Consider the following 18,684-nt stretch of genomic DNA (forward strand, 5'->3'; position numbering starts at 1 on the left):
ACTGTACACCACCACGAAGGCTTTGGAGATCTTTTCAGTTAAAAGAATAATGACTTTCTTGAAATGTAATCCCAGTGGAGCTTGTTTTCTGTGTTGCCTGGAAGAATCCCTACCTACCATCAGCAGTTCTTCAGAGACCTTGTAAAAGCCTCTCTACATCAAGCAACTGAGTGACTCTGGGTTGTTCAGGGAGACCTTAAGAATTGTGGATATCAATTCACCTGGAAGATTCAACCACTGCTACTCAGAGCTACTGCTGAGATACCATGTCTAAGAACTCGGAGTTCATCAACCTGTCATTTTTATTAGATCATGAGAAGGAGATGATCCTGGGAGTCCTAAAGAGAGATGAATATTTGAAAAAAGTAGAGGACAAGAGAATAAGGTAATGTTCTTTTATCTTGTCTGCCTTCCTTGACTGCTTTCTGTTTGTTTGAAGCAATTTAGATCAGAAATGGGGCAACTGCAACCACATTGGTGACAAGTGTTAGTCAGTGACTTCATAGATTGCAAGCAGTAGCACAAATATTAGAAAACATCTTTGGCACTTTATCATTTATCTAGAAGGAAGGATGGGATTGAGCTGTAAATATCATGTTGATGAGAATGTCAATTTGCCAGTGACATCATAACTCATAGGTAAGTGGAAGGACTGCCCAGGTTTGAGTACCAGCTCTGGGATGTACTAGTTGTGTGACCTTGAACCAGTGACTCAACTTCTCCATGCCTTGGTTTCCTCATCAATAAAACAGGGATAATAGTAGCACTCATAGGGTTGTTGCAAAGATTAAGGAAGATAATGTGTAGTGCCTGGTACTTAAGTGCACAATAAATGTTAACTATTATTTATTTATAATGCCTTTCTTAGGTCATTCTTAGTGGGAATTTGCCTTGACCAGAGCTGGGAGAGGAAGGGGATCTGGAAAGTGAAAAGTTCCCATTGTATCCCAGAAATCATCTGAATTTCTTGAAATAAGTTTCTGTGTGAGGAAAGTTGAGTAATGTGGGCAGAGTTGAGTTTCACATCAGTTGTAGGCAGGGTTAATATTTAGCTGAATCCCCAGGTGTGACCTCATCTGTCTTTCAGCCAGTATCCATTCTGAATGGTTACATCATCTGTTCCGAATGATCGGAGCATCATTCTGATTGGTTGCCACATTCATTCTGTTTGGTTGCTGCCTGTCCTGTCCTTCTTGTTAAATATATTTGGTTATTACATCTCACCTCTGAGCAGAGGAGCAAAGATAAACAGAGTTCCCTCCTCAGTCACTGCCTACTACTGTGCAACATGTAGCTTTTGTACATCACGTGTCTACCAAAACTGCAATCAGAAGCTTATGTTTATTTTACTTGAGGAGAAAACTCATCATAAGATTATCTTCACATGTTGCAAAAATATTCAATGTGCCTAAAGGAACTAGGATCCTTAGAATTGGAAAGATATTGAAATATTCTTGATTGATTCTTATTTCATAGTGAAGAGCTCAGAATTTTTATTTCCATCATTTCAAGGTATTCCGCCAATCTTAAACAAAGGCTTTGATTAAAATTATTGCACTTTCTCTGTGCTTAGAATTCAGGTGGCAATGAAATGCAGTTAATGATTTTCAAGAAATCAGTAATATTTTTGGCATTGGTAGTCCAGTCATGAAAAGTGACTAAATTTTCGAATGCACTGCAAAAAGTTATATTGTTTATGGGGGGCAAGGTACAAAGCAATTATTGATAACATTCTCGGGGGAATTCAAAATCACCCTGTTTAGGAAAAAACAATTTAGTAACCAGATCCCAGGAAAGACTGAAGTACAATGAACAGGACTTTGTTCAGAATATTTGTTCCTGTCATTCTCAATAACTGTTAGTAATAATCTATTACACTCCTTCTTCCTTTTTCTCTATCTTCCCTTGCCTTCTTTCCTTATTCTCGGTAACAATTGTGTCATATACAACAGAGCTATCAAGAATAAAGCTGTTGATTTCCTGGCTCTTTAAACATTTAGAGGATAGCAGAAGAAAGGCTTTTTACAGATCTAAGAGATACTTTTATAGAAAATAGATTTTTTTTGAAAGCGGCAATGTCTTGTTCCCTTCTTTAATAACAGCACTGGCTAATATTTAGTTCGTGCAGTTTTTTTCTGCACTGTGTTAGATGCGTTGTCTCGTTTTGTTCTGAGCTACCAAGACAGGAGCCCAGGCCAAATGACTCAAGGCTCTGCCACTCTTCACAGCTTCCTGTATTGAGAAGCCACGCCAACGTGGGTGGCATGGGTTTAGAGTGCATTGCTGTTGAATCACCCATCTATGTTTGTTGATTCAAATCTTAGTTACACCATGATGTCTTTGTGTCACTTTAGACTAGTTGCCTCCATAGATCTAGGTTCCTCATTTGACAAAACAGAAATAATAACATTAGCTACCTCATTAGGCTGTTGTAAGGATTAAATAAGCTAATATTACCAAGAGCTTAGAACAAGGCTGGCCTACAGTAAGCACTTAATAATCGCTGGCTAACATCATTAGGCTTATTGTTGGTTTGTGTTGCCCTTGATTTATGAGTTGTTGTGAATACCATCAGTGCTCCACTCCGATCCTTTTGAGCCCCTTTGTTGGATCTGTGCTCTCATCTCCCAGTTTCCACGTGCTTTACTTCTAAAGACTGGCACCTACTACCTTCTTTAGAGGACTACCTTTGGGTGGCTGGAGTTGCCCATAGGCGTAGAGAGCCACAAATGCCAGATAAACTTGAGTTTCTGTCCCTACTGGGCCGCACCGGGCCAGTGGCTGATGGGTACAGAAACCCTTGCCTCAAGGCAAGACAGACTCGACAGTGCAACTTCTGCTTCAGAGCTCCCCATGGGATCATGCTGAGACTGGCCTTCAGGTAAAAATCACAGTCTTCCTTAGTCCCCCTTCTCTTCCCTTTCCTGCCTCCCCTACTCCCTTACAGATTCCTCCTGAGAGCACTTCATAAATCACTTGCACAGGTATCTACATCTCTGAGTTAGCTTCTCAAAAGCCCAACCAGGAGATTTGTCAGACCAGTCAGTGAACTTAGGCTATTTTCCTTGATATCCTCCAAAATCATCAACACAAAGAATTTATGGTGTAGCAGATTTTACTGCAACTGTAAACATTCGTGCTAGCTATTACAACCATTGTTTTCACTATGCTACAGAGGTGTAGATTGATATTTTGTGGGAGTCTGGAGGAATAAGTTAGTTATTATGGATAAGATAGAAATTGAAGGAATGGTTTCACAGAAGAGCTAACATTTGAGCTTAGCCTTGAAATGGGAAAAGGATTTTGACATTGGCAAGTATAGATCAACTGTGTTTCAGCTGTTTACCATGACCCACAAATTTGCCTTCAGATTCCGCTAGTAAGTTTCAGAAGGAAGTGGAAGCCAAAGAAAACTTTTAAGAATTATGATGATTACTAAGAAGAAACTGATCTGGAAAGTTAGTACACTGGAGTTTGGGAAGCAGTGGATTTCTTGTTTGTTTGTATATTTATTTGCTTGAGTAGGTTGTCCTTAGAGATAAGGAAAAATAGAACAATGAAAGAGTGTAAAAATGGTATTGAATCAACATTTTAGGCCCGTCGCCCAACTGTGCTCCACAGTCCATATAGCCACTGAAGTGTGTGGCATTAATTAAGGTGGTGAAGCCGAATCTGGCCTCTGTACTCCGACACCTAATTAAATTGCGGAGACAGAGTTTTGGGTGAGGTAGAAAAGAATAGCTTTATTGCAAAGGGGGCCACAACGGGCTAATGCCCTCAAAACTGTGTGTCCCAATGCAGGGGGTGAGGGTAGGGGGTTTTTGAGGCGTTTTATAATCAGGGGGTGGGGTTGCTGATAAGGAGCAGGGTGCGTGCAGGGCCTGCATTCCTTCAATCCAGAGATCATCTGTAGTCAGGTGATGATGGGTGAACTGTGACCTTCTCTGGAATGAAGAGTGCTTCATCAAGTAGTTAACATCTTCCATTTGGTGGGGTTTTTAGTTCTGCAGAAGAGCTCAAAGATATTGTTATGTGTATCCCTTGTTGGGGCACCAGGACCCTGCCCCAAGGCTGCACTACTGTTTCTTGGCTGCTCCTCCCTTGTCTCTGCATCCCCCTCCCTTCCCTGATTAGCAACTGTTTGAAAGGCTTTCCGTGCCCAGGAGCCCCACAGGGTCCTGCTCGGTTTCAGTGGGACTGACTTCTAGGTGCTTCTAAAGGTGCTCTGCACCCAAAGGCACATGAAAAGTCTGATAATTACCTCCAGGCATGAATTGTAGGGTGGGAAGAGACATTTGCCAACTACCAGAGCATTCTAGGTTGATCCAAGAGGCTCAAATATATTTATTCTTCTCCTTCTGACTAAGAAGGAAGAAGAAGTAGGAGATGTCTAGACACAGGTTTCAACTATTAGAAAGTAAGTTTTTAAAATATTCTCCATGAAGAACAAATCACTTAGATGTATTGATGGCTTTAATGCAATGAAGAAAGAGGGAAGAACTGATGCAAAGAAAATTGAGCTATCAACAGTAATTGCAAATGGAAAAAAATACTGACCACTTGGAACCACAAAATAAAAATCTTTATTGATCATTTTGCTCCTTAGGTTTTTCTAACTTTGGAAGAATTCAGCCTAACAAATATGAATACATGCTGCATAGTATCTACTCCAGAAAAAACCTCATTAAAAAATTCTTACCCTACTTGATCTTTCACACCTAAAAACAAATACTGTTCAATGTCTACTTTGTGGTATTGGCCTATATATAAGAAATTGTCAACTTATAAGTGACTGTGTTACCGAGTCCAAGCTCACTCTGCTCGCCACACAACAGGCCAATAAATCGGGAGACGAGGTGTTGAGGCAAGGAAGACGACTTTATTCGGAAAGCTGGGCATCCGAGAAGATGGTGGACTAATGTCCCAGAGTATCATCTTATCCGGGTCTGGATGCCAGTTTCTTTTATAGAACAGAGAGGGGGAGGAGGTGAGGAAGTAATGTAAAAAGGCCATAAGTCTTGCAAAACATCTCCTGATTTGGCCAGCCTCAGGGAGGGGATGTGTTTTTTTTGCGTGTGTTCGATTTATTTATTTATTTATTTATTTATTTATTTATTTTTGGCTGTGTTTGTTGGATCTTCGTTTCTGTGCGAGGGCTTTCTCTAGTTGTGGCAAGCGGGGGTTCATCGCGATGCGCGGGCCTCACACTATCGCGGCCTCTCGTTGCGGAGCACAGGCTCCAGACGCGCAGGCTCAGTAGTTGTGGCTCACGGGCCTAGTTGCTCCGTGGCATGTGGGATCTTCCCAGACCAGGGCTCGAACCCGTGTCCCCTGCATTAGCAGGCAGATTCTCAACCACTGCGCCACCAGGGAAGCCCCTGGGGGATGTGTTTATTTCTTCTTTCTTGCAGCCATTCACAGGTGGGCAGGGTCAGAATGTTTCCCTGTGAGCTGAACAAAGGCACTTCAGTTTAACATTCAGGCAGAGGGGCAGGGTTCCCCAAGGGAGGCCATTATGTATGCTAATAGCTATAGGCAACATCCTTTTGGTGATTATAGTAACAAAAAGCAACAGAGAGCAAAGGTTAAAGTAGAAGAAAACAGATCCAGCAGAGTCAGATTTTGTTCTTCCCTGTTACAGCTTCATTTCAGCAGTTCATTTGTGGGCTATATTGTCACCTAGAGGCTGTCATTTCCATTTAGCCACAATGCAGGAAAACATATCTGGCCTTATGTTCTGTTTGGCACCTATTCTTGGACTTGTCTCAGTGGTGAACTCTATTGGTTGTCTTACTGCGTACATTTCTCTTTTCTTCATCCCTACCCCAAAACTCAGTTTTGCTCAGCTCCAGCAGTGGATTTTTTAGGACAGTCATCCCTTGACTGGGATTCCTCTGCCAATTATTATTGGTCTGGTGGTGGACATGAGACCAAAGATGACCCACTCAGACATATATAGCCTGAATTTATGGAAGGTTCTCTTTCTCACTGGATGGGTTCAGTGACCCATGTCATCCTGGTTGCTGCTGAGTATAAAAGCCAGCACAATGATGAAGCGGAGCCAAAAGATTGGCAGAGAATTGTTGTCAGCATCCTGATATACTAGAACCTGCCACACTTCTGGCCTTATTCTTTAAGCAATATAATATATTTCAGTGTTATTTATAGCAGTTTGGATCAGATTTTCTGTTACGTGCAGCCAAAAGCATCCTACAATCCCCAGAACTCAGGAGTAATCAACATTTGTTGAGCATGTTCTATGAGCCAAGCACTCTGTATTCATTGTTAGAATAATGGAGGTGAGCAGAGACACAGTCTTAATGCTTGTTGGGTCCATAAACATAAAACAGTTTGCAGTCATGGATCAGGCTTTATCTATGGTCTAAACCAAGGGTCAGCAAACTTTCTGTAAAGGGCCAGATAGAGAATGTTTCATGCTCTACAGGGCATATGCTCTCTGTTGTGACTATTTCACTCGGCCATTGCAAGGTGAAAGAAGCAATAGACAATATGTAAACCAATGGATGTGGCTGTGTTCCAATAAAGCTTTATTTATAAAAACAGGCAGTGGGCTGGATTTGGCCCAAGGGCTGTAGTTTGCTGACCTTTGGTGTTGAAAACAGCACCTTGGTAAGTTCTAGCCTTGGGAATAGCTGCATACACCTGAAAGCTTGATAAGCCATCTTGGGGAGAAGCAGGACATTTATAGCCTAAGAGAGAAGATGGAGTTTGACTAGAAGCCGTCAGCTATCAGAGGTAGAACATGGGCGTCTGTCTGGGAGGTAAGATGATTTCACAGGGTCCTTCCATCTCTAGGAGATTTTGATGCCTCACCCAATGTGTAGTGGCTCATGTGCTGGACAGCTTCAGTGTGTTTCATTGCCTCTGTAGAAGAACAACAAAATGAATCTGGAGGTATAGAAAATAGCAAGAAATAGCAGGAGGTTCTGCACAATTGCAAGGGACAGATTACAACTCCATTTTCCCAATGAGGTAAGAAGTATTAATTTCCCTATTTATAGGTGGGGGAACTGAAGTGCAAAGTTAAATAACTCATCCGAGATCGCACAGCTAGTAAGTAAGTAGCAGAACTGTGATTTGCATTCCCCACAGTCTGGCCCCAGAGCTCACACTCCACTCTTAGGTCACTTTTAACTTCTGAGTGATATATCTGACCTCTCAGGGGGGCTAGAATAAAAGAGGTGTCAAACTCTCCAGTGCCTCCCTCACGCAGGAGAATGGATTACTCAATTCACAAATGGATACTCATTTAATCCTCATGTCATCCCTGAGGTGTATGTACTATTATAATGTAGTATAGCTGTGGCAGCTGAACCTTAGATTAAATAATTTGCCCAACTGATAAAGATCAGAGCCGAGATTCTCTCATTCCATATTGCTTCCTTTTCCTCTGTGCTGGGATGCTTATGCGGTAACTGCACCTATTCCGACCCTGTTGAAAGCCCACAGCTTTACTAATAGCTGTCAGAGAAATGGAACAAAACAGAAAACATTTCTTTAGCCTGGTATTTACTGAAAGCTCTGACCTATAAGCTGTATAACATTATCCAAAGTTACTATGACTTTTATTGAAGCGTTTCTCTCACACAATAAAAACTGACAAGAGTTCCTTATGTTGTTCTACCCTTTATGCTGACTGAGAACCAAAGTGCAAGCGTATAATGATTTGTTCCACACAGCTAGCCCAGCTGAGACGGGCCACCAAGCAAACCAGAGGTTAGTATCATCAAGAGACCACAGAGATCAGCCTGGGAACTGCCATCCACCTTATGGCTTTGTCTTTGGATTTGATTCCATCATTTCACAGCAGGATGGGGGAAGAAAGAGAAGGAGGGAGAAACAAAAGGGGAAAGTGCATTTAAATTGGCTGTTTGGAATCCTGCAGATAAGCTAAATATTTGGTTCAAATGGATTTGAAGCGATTTCAAGAATTATCCATTCACCCGGGAAGTAAGGGCGACCAACAAGTGCCAAAAACAATATCTTAATACCCTACAAATGTTTGATCTGTGGGGCTGTTTTTTCAAATCTTATCACTGCCACCAAGAACAGAATTGGTTTGACCTTCTCAAGAGCATAGACAGACTGTCCCCATAAAACACCAGGAGAACTATTGGAGTGGATTTCTAGTTTGGTAAACATCTTGTTTTAATCCTAATAGAATTGCCACAAAGCTTCTTAATGGATTAACAGAATCTCCCAGCATGAACATCGTTGTTCTCAAATGGAACCCAAACTCTTAATGAGTCACAGAGATCTGGAAAAAAAAATCTGGCTCTGCCTTAAACAAATTTAAAACCTTAGGGGTTTTCCCACTAAAGACCTTACTAATTTCAATATATACACACATATAGGGAAACTAACTTAAAATTTGATTTCAGGATTTTCCTTCAAGTAATTCTTATTGTTAAGTCTTATCATAGGCACAGGGTCACAAATACCTGATATTTGGTGACATTTTAAACCCTAGATTGTCTAAATAATTAAACTTATACTTGCCAGACTGTTTTTTTTTTTGTTCAAAATAATATGGTCATCATAGTCATGAGCAAAATTGTTACCTATGTAGAGTTTGTGTGTGTATATATGTAATGTGTGTGTGTGTGTGTGTGTGTGTGTGTATACACACACACAGTTGACCCTTGAACAATGCACGGGTTAGGGGCACTCACCCTTTGTGCAGTCAAAAATCAGAGTATAACTTACAGTTGGCCCTCTGTATCCATGGTTCTGTATCCAAGGATTCAACTAACTGCAGATCACGTAATATTGTAGTATTTACTATTGAAAAAAATCCACATATAAGTGGACCCATGCAGTTCAAACCCGTGTTGTTCAAGAATCAGCTGTATATATCTCTTTGATTCTCCGAATTCCCCGTTCATTATCCTTTTCTTTCCTTGTGTACCGTCTCTAGCCAGAATTGGTGTAGAGGACATCACCCCTAGGCAGCAGGGATTCATTTGCACTCACATTCAGGAAACTACCATTCCCTTTTACTGTAAATTGAAGAAACACAACTGTAAAGCCCATGTAATCTACAGCATGGCTGAATGTCTGTAGGGTAGGATGTCAGGGCTGAGAGAGTGAATGAAGACTCATCTCCCAAAGTTAGGTCAGTTCATAAGGGAAGATCTAACTAAGCTAATACCAACTGTATCCCTGGGGAAATGGGCATTTTATTTCTAAGGAAATATAAGTGAAATCTTCACTAACAAAAATGTTACCTCGGGCTTCCCTAGTGGTGCAGTGGTTAAGAATCCGCCTGCCAATGCAGGAGACACGGGTTCGAGCCCTGGTCCGGGAAGATCCGACAGGCCGCGGAGCAACTAAGCCCGTGCGCCACAACTACTGAGCCTGCGCTCTAGAGCCTTCGAGCCACAGCTACTGAAGCCCGAGTGCCTTGAGCCCGTGCTCTGCAGCAAGAGAAGACACCGCAGTGAGAAGCCCGCGCACAGCAACGAAGAGTAGCCCCCGCTCGCCGCAACTAGAGAAAGCCCGCGCGCAGCAACGAAGACCCAACGCAGCCATAAATAAATAAATAGATAGATAGTTACCTCTAACATTTTAGATTCAGGAATATGACCATTTTATATCAACAGTTTATCTGAAGGTTCCTATAGTAGTAGGAGTTAGGGTTTAATTGATTTAACTATGTAATAAGATTAGGCTGACATGCATTTAATAATTTTTCTAATCATTATTTCATTGCAGAGTAATTAAGCATAACTGGTAAGCATTTCATGCAAATATCTAAAATTGATAAAACTTCTAACAGCAAGAGAGTTTTTAAGTTTTTAAACTCAATAATGCACTAGGATCTATAAAGGGCATCAATATCTACAATATTTTTGTATTGTAAATTCTTAATTCACAATTAAAGAAATATTTAATATCTTCTGATACATTTTTCATTATGGAAGTAGTTATGTTTATTATAGAAAATTAGAAAATACATATAATATGAACTTTATAAACTCACATGAGATCCCTCTTCCCAGAGATATTTTCCACTTTTGTTGAATTTGCTTTCTGTTGCTTTTCTTTGTATACATGTAATTTTCACATAATTGGAACCACATTATATATGTAACTTTGTATCCTCTATCTTTGCTTAACGTTATTTAATGAACATTTTTGATGTCATTCAAAATTCTTTTGAAGCATCATTTTTATTAGTTGGATAAGATTTCATAACATGGATGTGCAATATTTTAACTATTCTAATTTACATGAACATCCTTATTCTTAAATCTTCTGTCTTAATTTTTTATTATATTATGATTCATATTTGGATTTATATTTCCTTTAAATTGAAAAATTGTTTTCCAGAAATGTGTCCATTTCCTCTTCACTAGACTATCACATAATATCACTGCCAACATCAGAATTATTGTTATAAATCTTTACTAATTTGATAAAGTAGTGTCCTATGTTAATTTGCATTTATGTGATTGTTAGCCATTTGTATTCCCTCTTAAGTGGATTTTTTATTCGCATTGTCTATTATTATTGGATGTTAGTGTTGTTTTAACATTTATTTGTATGAATTATTTTTGTCGTATATTTGGGAAATAATTTCCAAGATTCAGCAAAAATTCATTGAGTACTTATTATGTGCAAGGCATAGGAGATGGAGATGAATTAATTTCTAATTTAACAGAAGCAAAGTTATATTTTATTGGATTGTGCAAAGTCTCCACTTTCACAATAACTTACACAAAGAATATGTCAATTTGATTTAAAATACAAATAACCTACATCTTTGCCAGACTCTCTACAATTTGTATTTTAAAGGCAGGATTTGCATTCTTCTCTACTTCTGTAACAGTATACATGCTATTTATTGGTATGGAAATTAGGGTAAGTTCAGCTCTGAGCGTCAGAAAATCAAAATAACAGTGGCTTAAGTAAGAGAGAAGGTTTTTTTCTTTTTTTACCTTGATGAAGTCATGAGGAAAGCAACCCAGGGCTGGTAATGGTGGCTTCATGCTCATCAGAGGCCCAGGGTCCTTCTAATTGGCTGTTCTGCCCTCTTCAACATGGGCTAACACCTGTTAAAGTAAAAAATTATTCTGACACTTATTAAAATGGTAAGGAAGACTCTATTCAGGACTATTGCCATAGATTTGAAGACTATCATGAAAAAATAAAAGTAAAAACAAAGACTATGGTAGTAGGAGAGGGAGATCAGGTTCAACTCCAAATAGAGCAAAAGCAGTTGGGGACATATAGCCAGTAAGTAGAGTGAGGGGGTCAATTAATGGAAAATTACTTAAGAGGAGACATTGATGGTAAGGGGATTCTTACTAAATTGACTTAACAGAATTCTTGCTGAAGGCAGGCCAGAGTGATGTCAGATATCAAGGGGGCGGGGGGCACGGGATTCTCGCTAAACTGATTTAGCAGGACTCTTACTGAATCTGGGCTCTGCAGGTTGAAGACAGGGCCCAAGGACGAGGTCTAGTCAAAAAGAGACCTCAGAGGAGCCTGTCTAAAGTTTGGTCAAGGGAAGAGTCTGAGTCACACCTCATGGTCCAAGATGGCTGCTCCAGCTCCCATCATACTGCCCTAATTCCAGTCAGCAGGGAGAAGGGACAAGAGCAGAAAAAAAGACAGTTTCCCTTTCCTTAAGGACATTTCTGAGAAGTTTCACAGATGACCTTGCTTACATCCTGTTGGCCAGAGTATAGTCACATGGCCATACTTAGCTGCAAGGGAGCTTGCATATTTAACTGGGAAATGTAGTTTTTACTCTGCGTGGCCATGTGAACAACTCACTTTTGGAAGTTTTATGGCTCTAAAAGGGTAAAAGGAATGTTGGGAGACAACCAGCAATTTGAGAAAATGGGTGCAGCAATTAAGATCATGCATCTTATGGATCAGATTCGTTTATTCCTCAGCACAAATCTCATCTTCCTTTTTATGGACTCTGAAAGCAATTAAATGTCAGTGGTGATTTTCAATGAAGCATCTAAGAAAAAAATCATAGCACATAAAACAACATTTATATTCATCCTCAGTGAATTTCAAAGAAATGGTGATTTGACATTTCTTGTACCATATACTGATAACTAGGAAAACTGCTGAAAGTGTTTTTTGAAATAATCTTTATCTATGGAAATATAAGTCCCCATAAGAATCACCTAAAGAGGTAAATGGGAAAAATTAAGTACTGATAACTGCCTTTGCTGTGCATGTAACTCCTTTTTTGCTGCATTTAAAATTATTTAGTGGGACTTCCCTGGTGGCACAGTGGTTGAGAATCTGCCTGCCAGTGCGGGGGACGCGGGTTCGAGCCCTGGCCCGGGAGGATCCCACGTGCTGCGGGGCGGCTGGGCCCCTGCGCCACAACTGCTGAGCAACCCCCGCTCCCCACAACTAGAGAAGAGCCCGCGCACAGCAACGAGGACCCAATGCAGCCAAAAATAAATAAATAAAAATAAATTTAAAAAAAATTATTTAGTTTACACAAATTCAATTTAGAGACAGTTTAGAAGTAAACTTCAGCTATCTCTTTATAAAAATTAAAACTAGTATGTACCTGTATTCAGCAGCAGAAGTAGTTTTAAAGAATTTTTCAAGGGCAACATGTTCTCTTTAAATTATCTTTTTTGTGTATGAATGCCCAATTCCCTCCCATCAAGTCAATTCTATCCTTTCATTGTCATAGGAATAATCTTTAAAAGCCCAGTATTTTATCCTTTTTTTTTGTTTTTTAAAACAAATGCAGGTTTCCTACTTCTTATTGTACTGATTCTATCTCCACGTCCTCTCTCTCTGAGTAATTTACCATGTGGATAACAGGACTTTCTCCTGGTTTTTAAAAAAATTTTATTGGAGTATAGTTGATTTACAGTGTTGTGTTTAATTTCCACTGTGCAGCAAAGTGACTCAATTCTACATGTATATATATTCTTTTTCATATTTTCCATTATGGTTTATCACAGGATATTGTATATGGTTCCCTATGCTATACAGTAGGACCTTGTTATTTATCCATCTATATATAATAGTTTGCATCTGCTAATCCCAAACTCCCCATCCTTCCCTCTCCCATCCTCCTCCCCCTTGGCAACCACAAGTCTGCTCTCTACATTTGTGAGTCTGTTTTTGTTTCATAGATATGTTCATTTGTGTCATATTTTAGATTCCACATATAAGTGATGTCGAATGATATTTGTCTTTCTCTTTCTGGCTTACTTTGCTCAGTATGATAGTCTCTAGGTCCATCCATGTTGCTGCAAATGGCATTCTTTTGTTCTTTTTAATGGCTGAGTAATATTCCATTGTATATATGTACCACATCTTCTTTATCCATTCATCTGTCGATGGACATTTAGGTTGTTTCCATGTCTTGGCTATTGTAAATAGTGCTGCTATGAACATCGGGATGCATGTATCTTTTTGAATTATAGTTTTGTCTGGATATATGCCTAGGAGTGGGATTGCTCCATCATATGGCAACTCTATTTTTAGTTTCTTGAGGAACCTCCATACAGTTTTCCATAGTGGCTGCACCAACTTACATTCCCACCAACAGTGTAAGAGGGTCCCCTTTCTCCATACCCTCTCCAGCATTTATTATTTGTAGACTTTTTAATGATGGTCCTTCTGACTGGTGCGAGTTAGTACCTCATTGCAGTTTGGATTTGCATTTCTCTAATAATTAGCGATGATGAGCATCTTTCTACTGTTTTTGATACTCAAGAAAGGTATCCTTTGGGTTTCAGATTAGTAGAATACGTCCTTGTTCCTTGTCAGGCCAGGAAACTGAGATGATATTTATTTCAAGGTGTTCCCAGGTGGAAGACTTGGTTTGATAGTTACATATGAGATCAATTTCTGCTATGATTTTAAGACTATAGATAATAAACAGTTGCCTGTCTGTTCACATGGCTTTGTGAGATCTCCCGGTATGTTCCTATGAGCCAAGTGTTTTACTACCAGAAAGTGCTTGGTATCATCTGCAGACATGAATATTTCACAGTGCCCCCTTTCCTTGAGACAATTTCTTTTCTTTTTTCTTTTTTTGGCCACACTGTGCAGCTTGCGGGAACTTAGTTGCTTGGCTAGGGATTGAACCCGGGCCGAGGGCAGTGAAAGCGCAGAGTCTTAACCACTGGACCACCAGGGAATTCCCGAGACAATTTCTAAACACATTAAATCAACACAAATCGCAAGTTTTCTTTCTTTCTTTATTTTTTTAAAAGATTTATTTATTTATTATTTATTTATTTAATTTTTATTATTTGGCTATGTCGGGTCTTAGTTGTGGCATGCAGGATCTTCATTGAGGCATGTGGGATCTTTCGTTGCAGCATGTGGGCTCTTTGTTGCGGCACGCAGGCTACTCTAGTTGTGGCGTGCAGGTTTTCTGTTCTCTAGTTGTGGCGCACAGGCTCCAGGGCGCGTGGGCTCTGTAGTTTGCAGCACGCAGGCTCTCTAGTTGAGGCACGCGAGCTTAGTAGTTGTGGCGTGCGGGCTTAGTTGCCCCGAGGCATGTGGGATCTTAGTTTCCCAACCAGGGATCGAACCTGCATCCCCTACATTGTAAGGCGGATTCTTTACCACTGAACCACCAGGGAAGTCCGAAGATTTCTTTATGTAGTCAAGCGTTCTTTCAATTCTGTTCCTTATTTACGTTCTGTGAAGTAGCTTTCTATCTGAGTGAAACTTTTCCCCAATTCTTGGATGGTCTTGATTGTTTTTAATAGCCTTTGACTTGAAAACTAATCAAAAGCTTTATAAAGTTTATAGTGGTGTTTGTTGAGGAACAGTTCTGTTGGGGATTATTTGTCATGAAAGACTTTGTGATAAGAGGCGACTTGGGCAGGTGCCATTTGGTGGGAGAAGCAGGGCAGGCAGAAGAAACCCTTCATGTTTACTGAGGCTGAACTTTGAGTGTGTTCATCCTGGCTTTGCACAACTAGGAAAGCAATAGCGGTCCTTAATATAAATACAGTGTTCTTTCTGAGCAACAATATTTTAATACATTGAGAGGCAATGAGGGGAGCCTGGTATAGGGAAAAGAACAGATCTGGGAAAATAAAACTCTGGATCTGAATCTTGACTGCACCACTTAATAGCCCTGTGAAGTTTCCTTTCTGAGATTCCACTTTCTTATCTATAAAATCAGAATCATTATGTCTTTCTCATGGGTTACTGTCAACGTTTAAGAGTATGACACTTAAAACAGAGTGCCCGTCATTATTGTGGCTAAGTGTTATGATGGTTAGCTTTTAATAATAGGTTCTACACACAGAATCTACAATCAAAATGAAAAAGTCACATTTGTATATTCAGAGTACAGAAAGGAGGTCTGGTCACATCTGGATTTTCCTTAGGCAAATATGAAATAGCCCCAGTGTTGATGGCATTGCCTCTGGATGTGAACAAAAGACAGGAGTGATAGGAGGCATGCAGCCATTGGCATCAGGCTGCTGTGACATTATTCTGCCCGCATATATTATTTCAAGTGCTTTTTGTCTCATGGTTTCTGGTTCGGGCAATATTTTTCGTTAGTCACCATGGTTTTGCTCTCTTAAAGGAATATGAAACTCTAGCTTTAGACAAGGATTTAGCTGGCAGGCACCGCAGCAGAGGCTGAAGCAAAACCTGATAGCAACATCTCTGCAAGTGGACAATAATAAAAAGAGCTAATATTTACAGAGTTCTTACTGTATTTGTTTGGGAAATAAGTTTGGCTGTGGGTGACAGAGACACATTTTAATTAAGGCTTAAACAAGATGGAAATATAATACATTGCTCTCTAATGGAAAAGTCTGGGTTGTTTGGCAGCTTTGTGATGTCGTCAGTGGTGGCTCCATTATAGCATGGGTCTGGGTGCCTTGTCTTTTGTAGTTCTACCATCTTGAGAGTTTGGCTCTTCATCCAAGATGGCTCACCCCTATGTTCTCATCCCAGCCTCTGGGAAGGAAGAAGGGTTCAAGGGACAGGGATAACGCTTTTCCATTAGGGGCATGACCTAGAGGTTGCCTGTATCGTTTCTGATCACATCACATTGGCCAACATTTAGTCTCATGGCAAAACTAACTGCAGGTCATGCTGGGAAATATAGTCTTGACTCTGAGTGGCCATGAGCCTAGCTAAACATTCCACTAATAGAGAAATGGAGAACACAGATTTGGAGACGCATACTAGAATGGCCTATTCCACAACTACTGTGTGCCAAGCTGTGCTTCACACTTTACATATGCTCACGGCAGCATCATCTTACTTAATGGTCACAAGAACCCTATGAGGTTGTAACTACTATAATTTTTTTTTTTTTTTTTACACAGGGAATATTTCGAGACACAGACAGGTTAAGTCTCTTTAAGTCTTGAGACAGAGAGGCTAAGTAATTTTCTTAAAGTCTCCAAGGAAATAAGGGGCAAGGCCAGGATTTGAACCCAGGGAGTCTGACTTCAGAGCCTTATGCTCTGGACCGCTGTATAGTCCTCGCTTGCTCATTATTTCTCTTGAGCCTTGATGTGCTCTGCTAGATGAGATTGAGGATTGTGTAAAGACGTCAAGGAATCAAAGAAGCTTTGTGAAGCTTCTGTGGCTTCCTCTTCCAGGCAGCTAATTTCTTCTCTTCTAAAATTCCTAGCTTATTTGATGCAAAATAGTGTTCAGGATAATTGGGTCTAGACAGGGTAACAAAAGAAAAATAACGCCCCACACAAGTGACAGGAATTTTAATGAAAGCAATTCCTGATTTGAAAGGAATGTGTCTGTGCAGTGATAATGCAAGCAGTCTTTGTAATGCATTGAACATTTTTGATGATGGGATAGAAAAAAAATGAATTCAGTATATCACTGGAATATAGAAATGAAAATATTCTGTCATTCAACTACAGTTGAGATTGTTCATCTCTTCAATCTTTAGGATTTCAACTCCATATAGGTCATCAGTTCGCATGTTAATACACATGTATCTGTGTAGCAACAAGGAAACATAAAGAATAAACTGATATTTTAAAATACAAGGGCATCCTGAGTTTATCTCAAATAAAGAATTGGTGTTAGCTGGAATTAAATGTCTTCAACAACTTTTTTCCTTTTTCTTTTTCTTTGTATTCTTTTTTAAATTGAAGTATAGTTGATTTATAATGTGTTAGTTTCGGGTGTACAGTGTACAGCTCACCGTTGGCTGATGGCTGCAATAGCTGATGACTGTGACATCCTTTGTTTACTGATACGGCAGGCAATATTCCATTTATTAACAGCAGAGTGCTTCAGTTATACATGTATATGTGTATCTATTCTTTTTCAGATTCTTTTCCAGTATAGGTTATTACAAGATATGAATATAGTTTCCTGTGCTATACAGTACATCCTTGTTGTGTATTTTATATATAATAGTGTGTATCTGTTAATCCCAAACTCCTAATTTATCCCTACCCCCCTTTCCCCTTTGGTAGCCATAAGTTTGTTTTCTATGTCGGTCAGTTTATTTCTGTTTTGTAAATAAGTTTATTGGTATCATTTTTTAAGATTCCACATATAAGTGATATCATATGGTATTTGTCTTTCTCTGTCTGACTTACTTCACTTAGTATGATCATCTCTAGGTCCATCCATATTGCTGCAAATGGCATTATTTCATTCTTTTTTATGACTGAGTAATATCTTTTTCATAATATTCTTTCTCTTTGTATTCTTCATTACTTTTTTTTTTTTTTTTTTTTGGCTGTGTTGGGTCTTCGTTTCTGTGCGAGGGCTTTCTCTAGTTGCGGCTGAGCGGGGGCCACTCTTCATCGCGGTGCGCAGGCCTCTCACTATCGCGGCCTCTCTTGTTGCGGAGCACAGGCTCCAGACGCGCAGGCTCAGCAGTTGTGGCTCATGGGCCCAGTTGCCCCGCAGCATGTGGGATCTTCCCAGACCAGGGCTCGAACCCGTGTCCCCTGCATTGGCAGGCAGATTCTCAACCACTGCGCCACCAGGGAAGCCCCTTCATTACTTTTTAACAGTTGATTTGGGGCCATATTTACCTCTACTACACGTTTTCATCCATCTCCAGTATTCTTTGTTTCTTTTCAGGTAAGAACAAAGAGAGGAAATGGTTAGACTTTGAACGTTTTCAAGAATCAAAATAGTTTCGCTTTCTCAACAAAAGTGTAGGAATGAGGTTAAGGAAGATGGGAAAAGTTCTGGAAATCCTTACCAAGTAATTAAGAACATTCTGTAGTTTTCTCAGGCTCGTATTACTTTTTCGAAGTGTGTTTGATCTCAGTTTTAGCCAATTTTAATTTGACTTTATTCTTAGCAGATCTAACATTGTACATTTTTCTCTTCTCATTCTCTTTTTTAATAATAATGGCTTCATATTGTAAAGGGCTCTATAATCCATGAAGCACACTAGCATGCTTAATTGCCTCTGGCTCTCACAAACACCCTCGGAGGAAGATAGGAAAGGAATTACCATCTTCATTTTGAAGTTGAAGTACTGAGACCCAGAGAGATTAACTGGAATGCCCAGTGATACCTAGTATGGCTGAGTTTTCCTCCCCCCACCCACTCCCTTTCTTTCTCCCTTCTTCCCTCCTCCTTTCTCCTTCTCTGTCACTCACCAGCTTTTGCTTTTGCTCTCTTTTATTCACTCAATTAAATGATAGCTATTATGTTCCCAGCACTGCTTATGTGCTATAAATGCAA

General features: G+C 39.9%; 1 protein-coding gene across 2 annotated transcripts in view; it reads left to right on the forward strand.

Moving 5' to 3' along the window:
- Window positions 1-266: 266 nt before the first annotated feature.
- Window positions 267-18,684, forward strand: part of SYTL5 (synaptotagmin like 5) — a 94,737-nt gene continuing 76,319 nt past the window's right edge. For both annotated transcript variants that reach the window (XM_061178709.1, XM_061178710.1), the window contains exon 1: window positions 267-385. In XM_061178709.1, the coding sequence (XP_061034692.1) occupies window positions 267-385 (119 nt within the window). The remainder of the gene's footprint in view (window positions 386-18,684) is intronic.

This window comes from Eubalaena glacialis, chromosome X (assembly GCF_028564815.1).
Source record: "Eubalaena glacialis isolate mEubGla1 chromosome X, mEubGla1.1.hap2.+ XY, whole genome shotgun sequence".
NCBI classification, from domain to species: Eukaryota; Metazoa; Chordata; class Mammalia; order Artiodactyla; family Balaenidae; genus Eubalaena; species Eubalaena glacialis.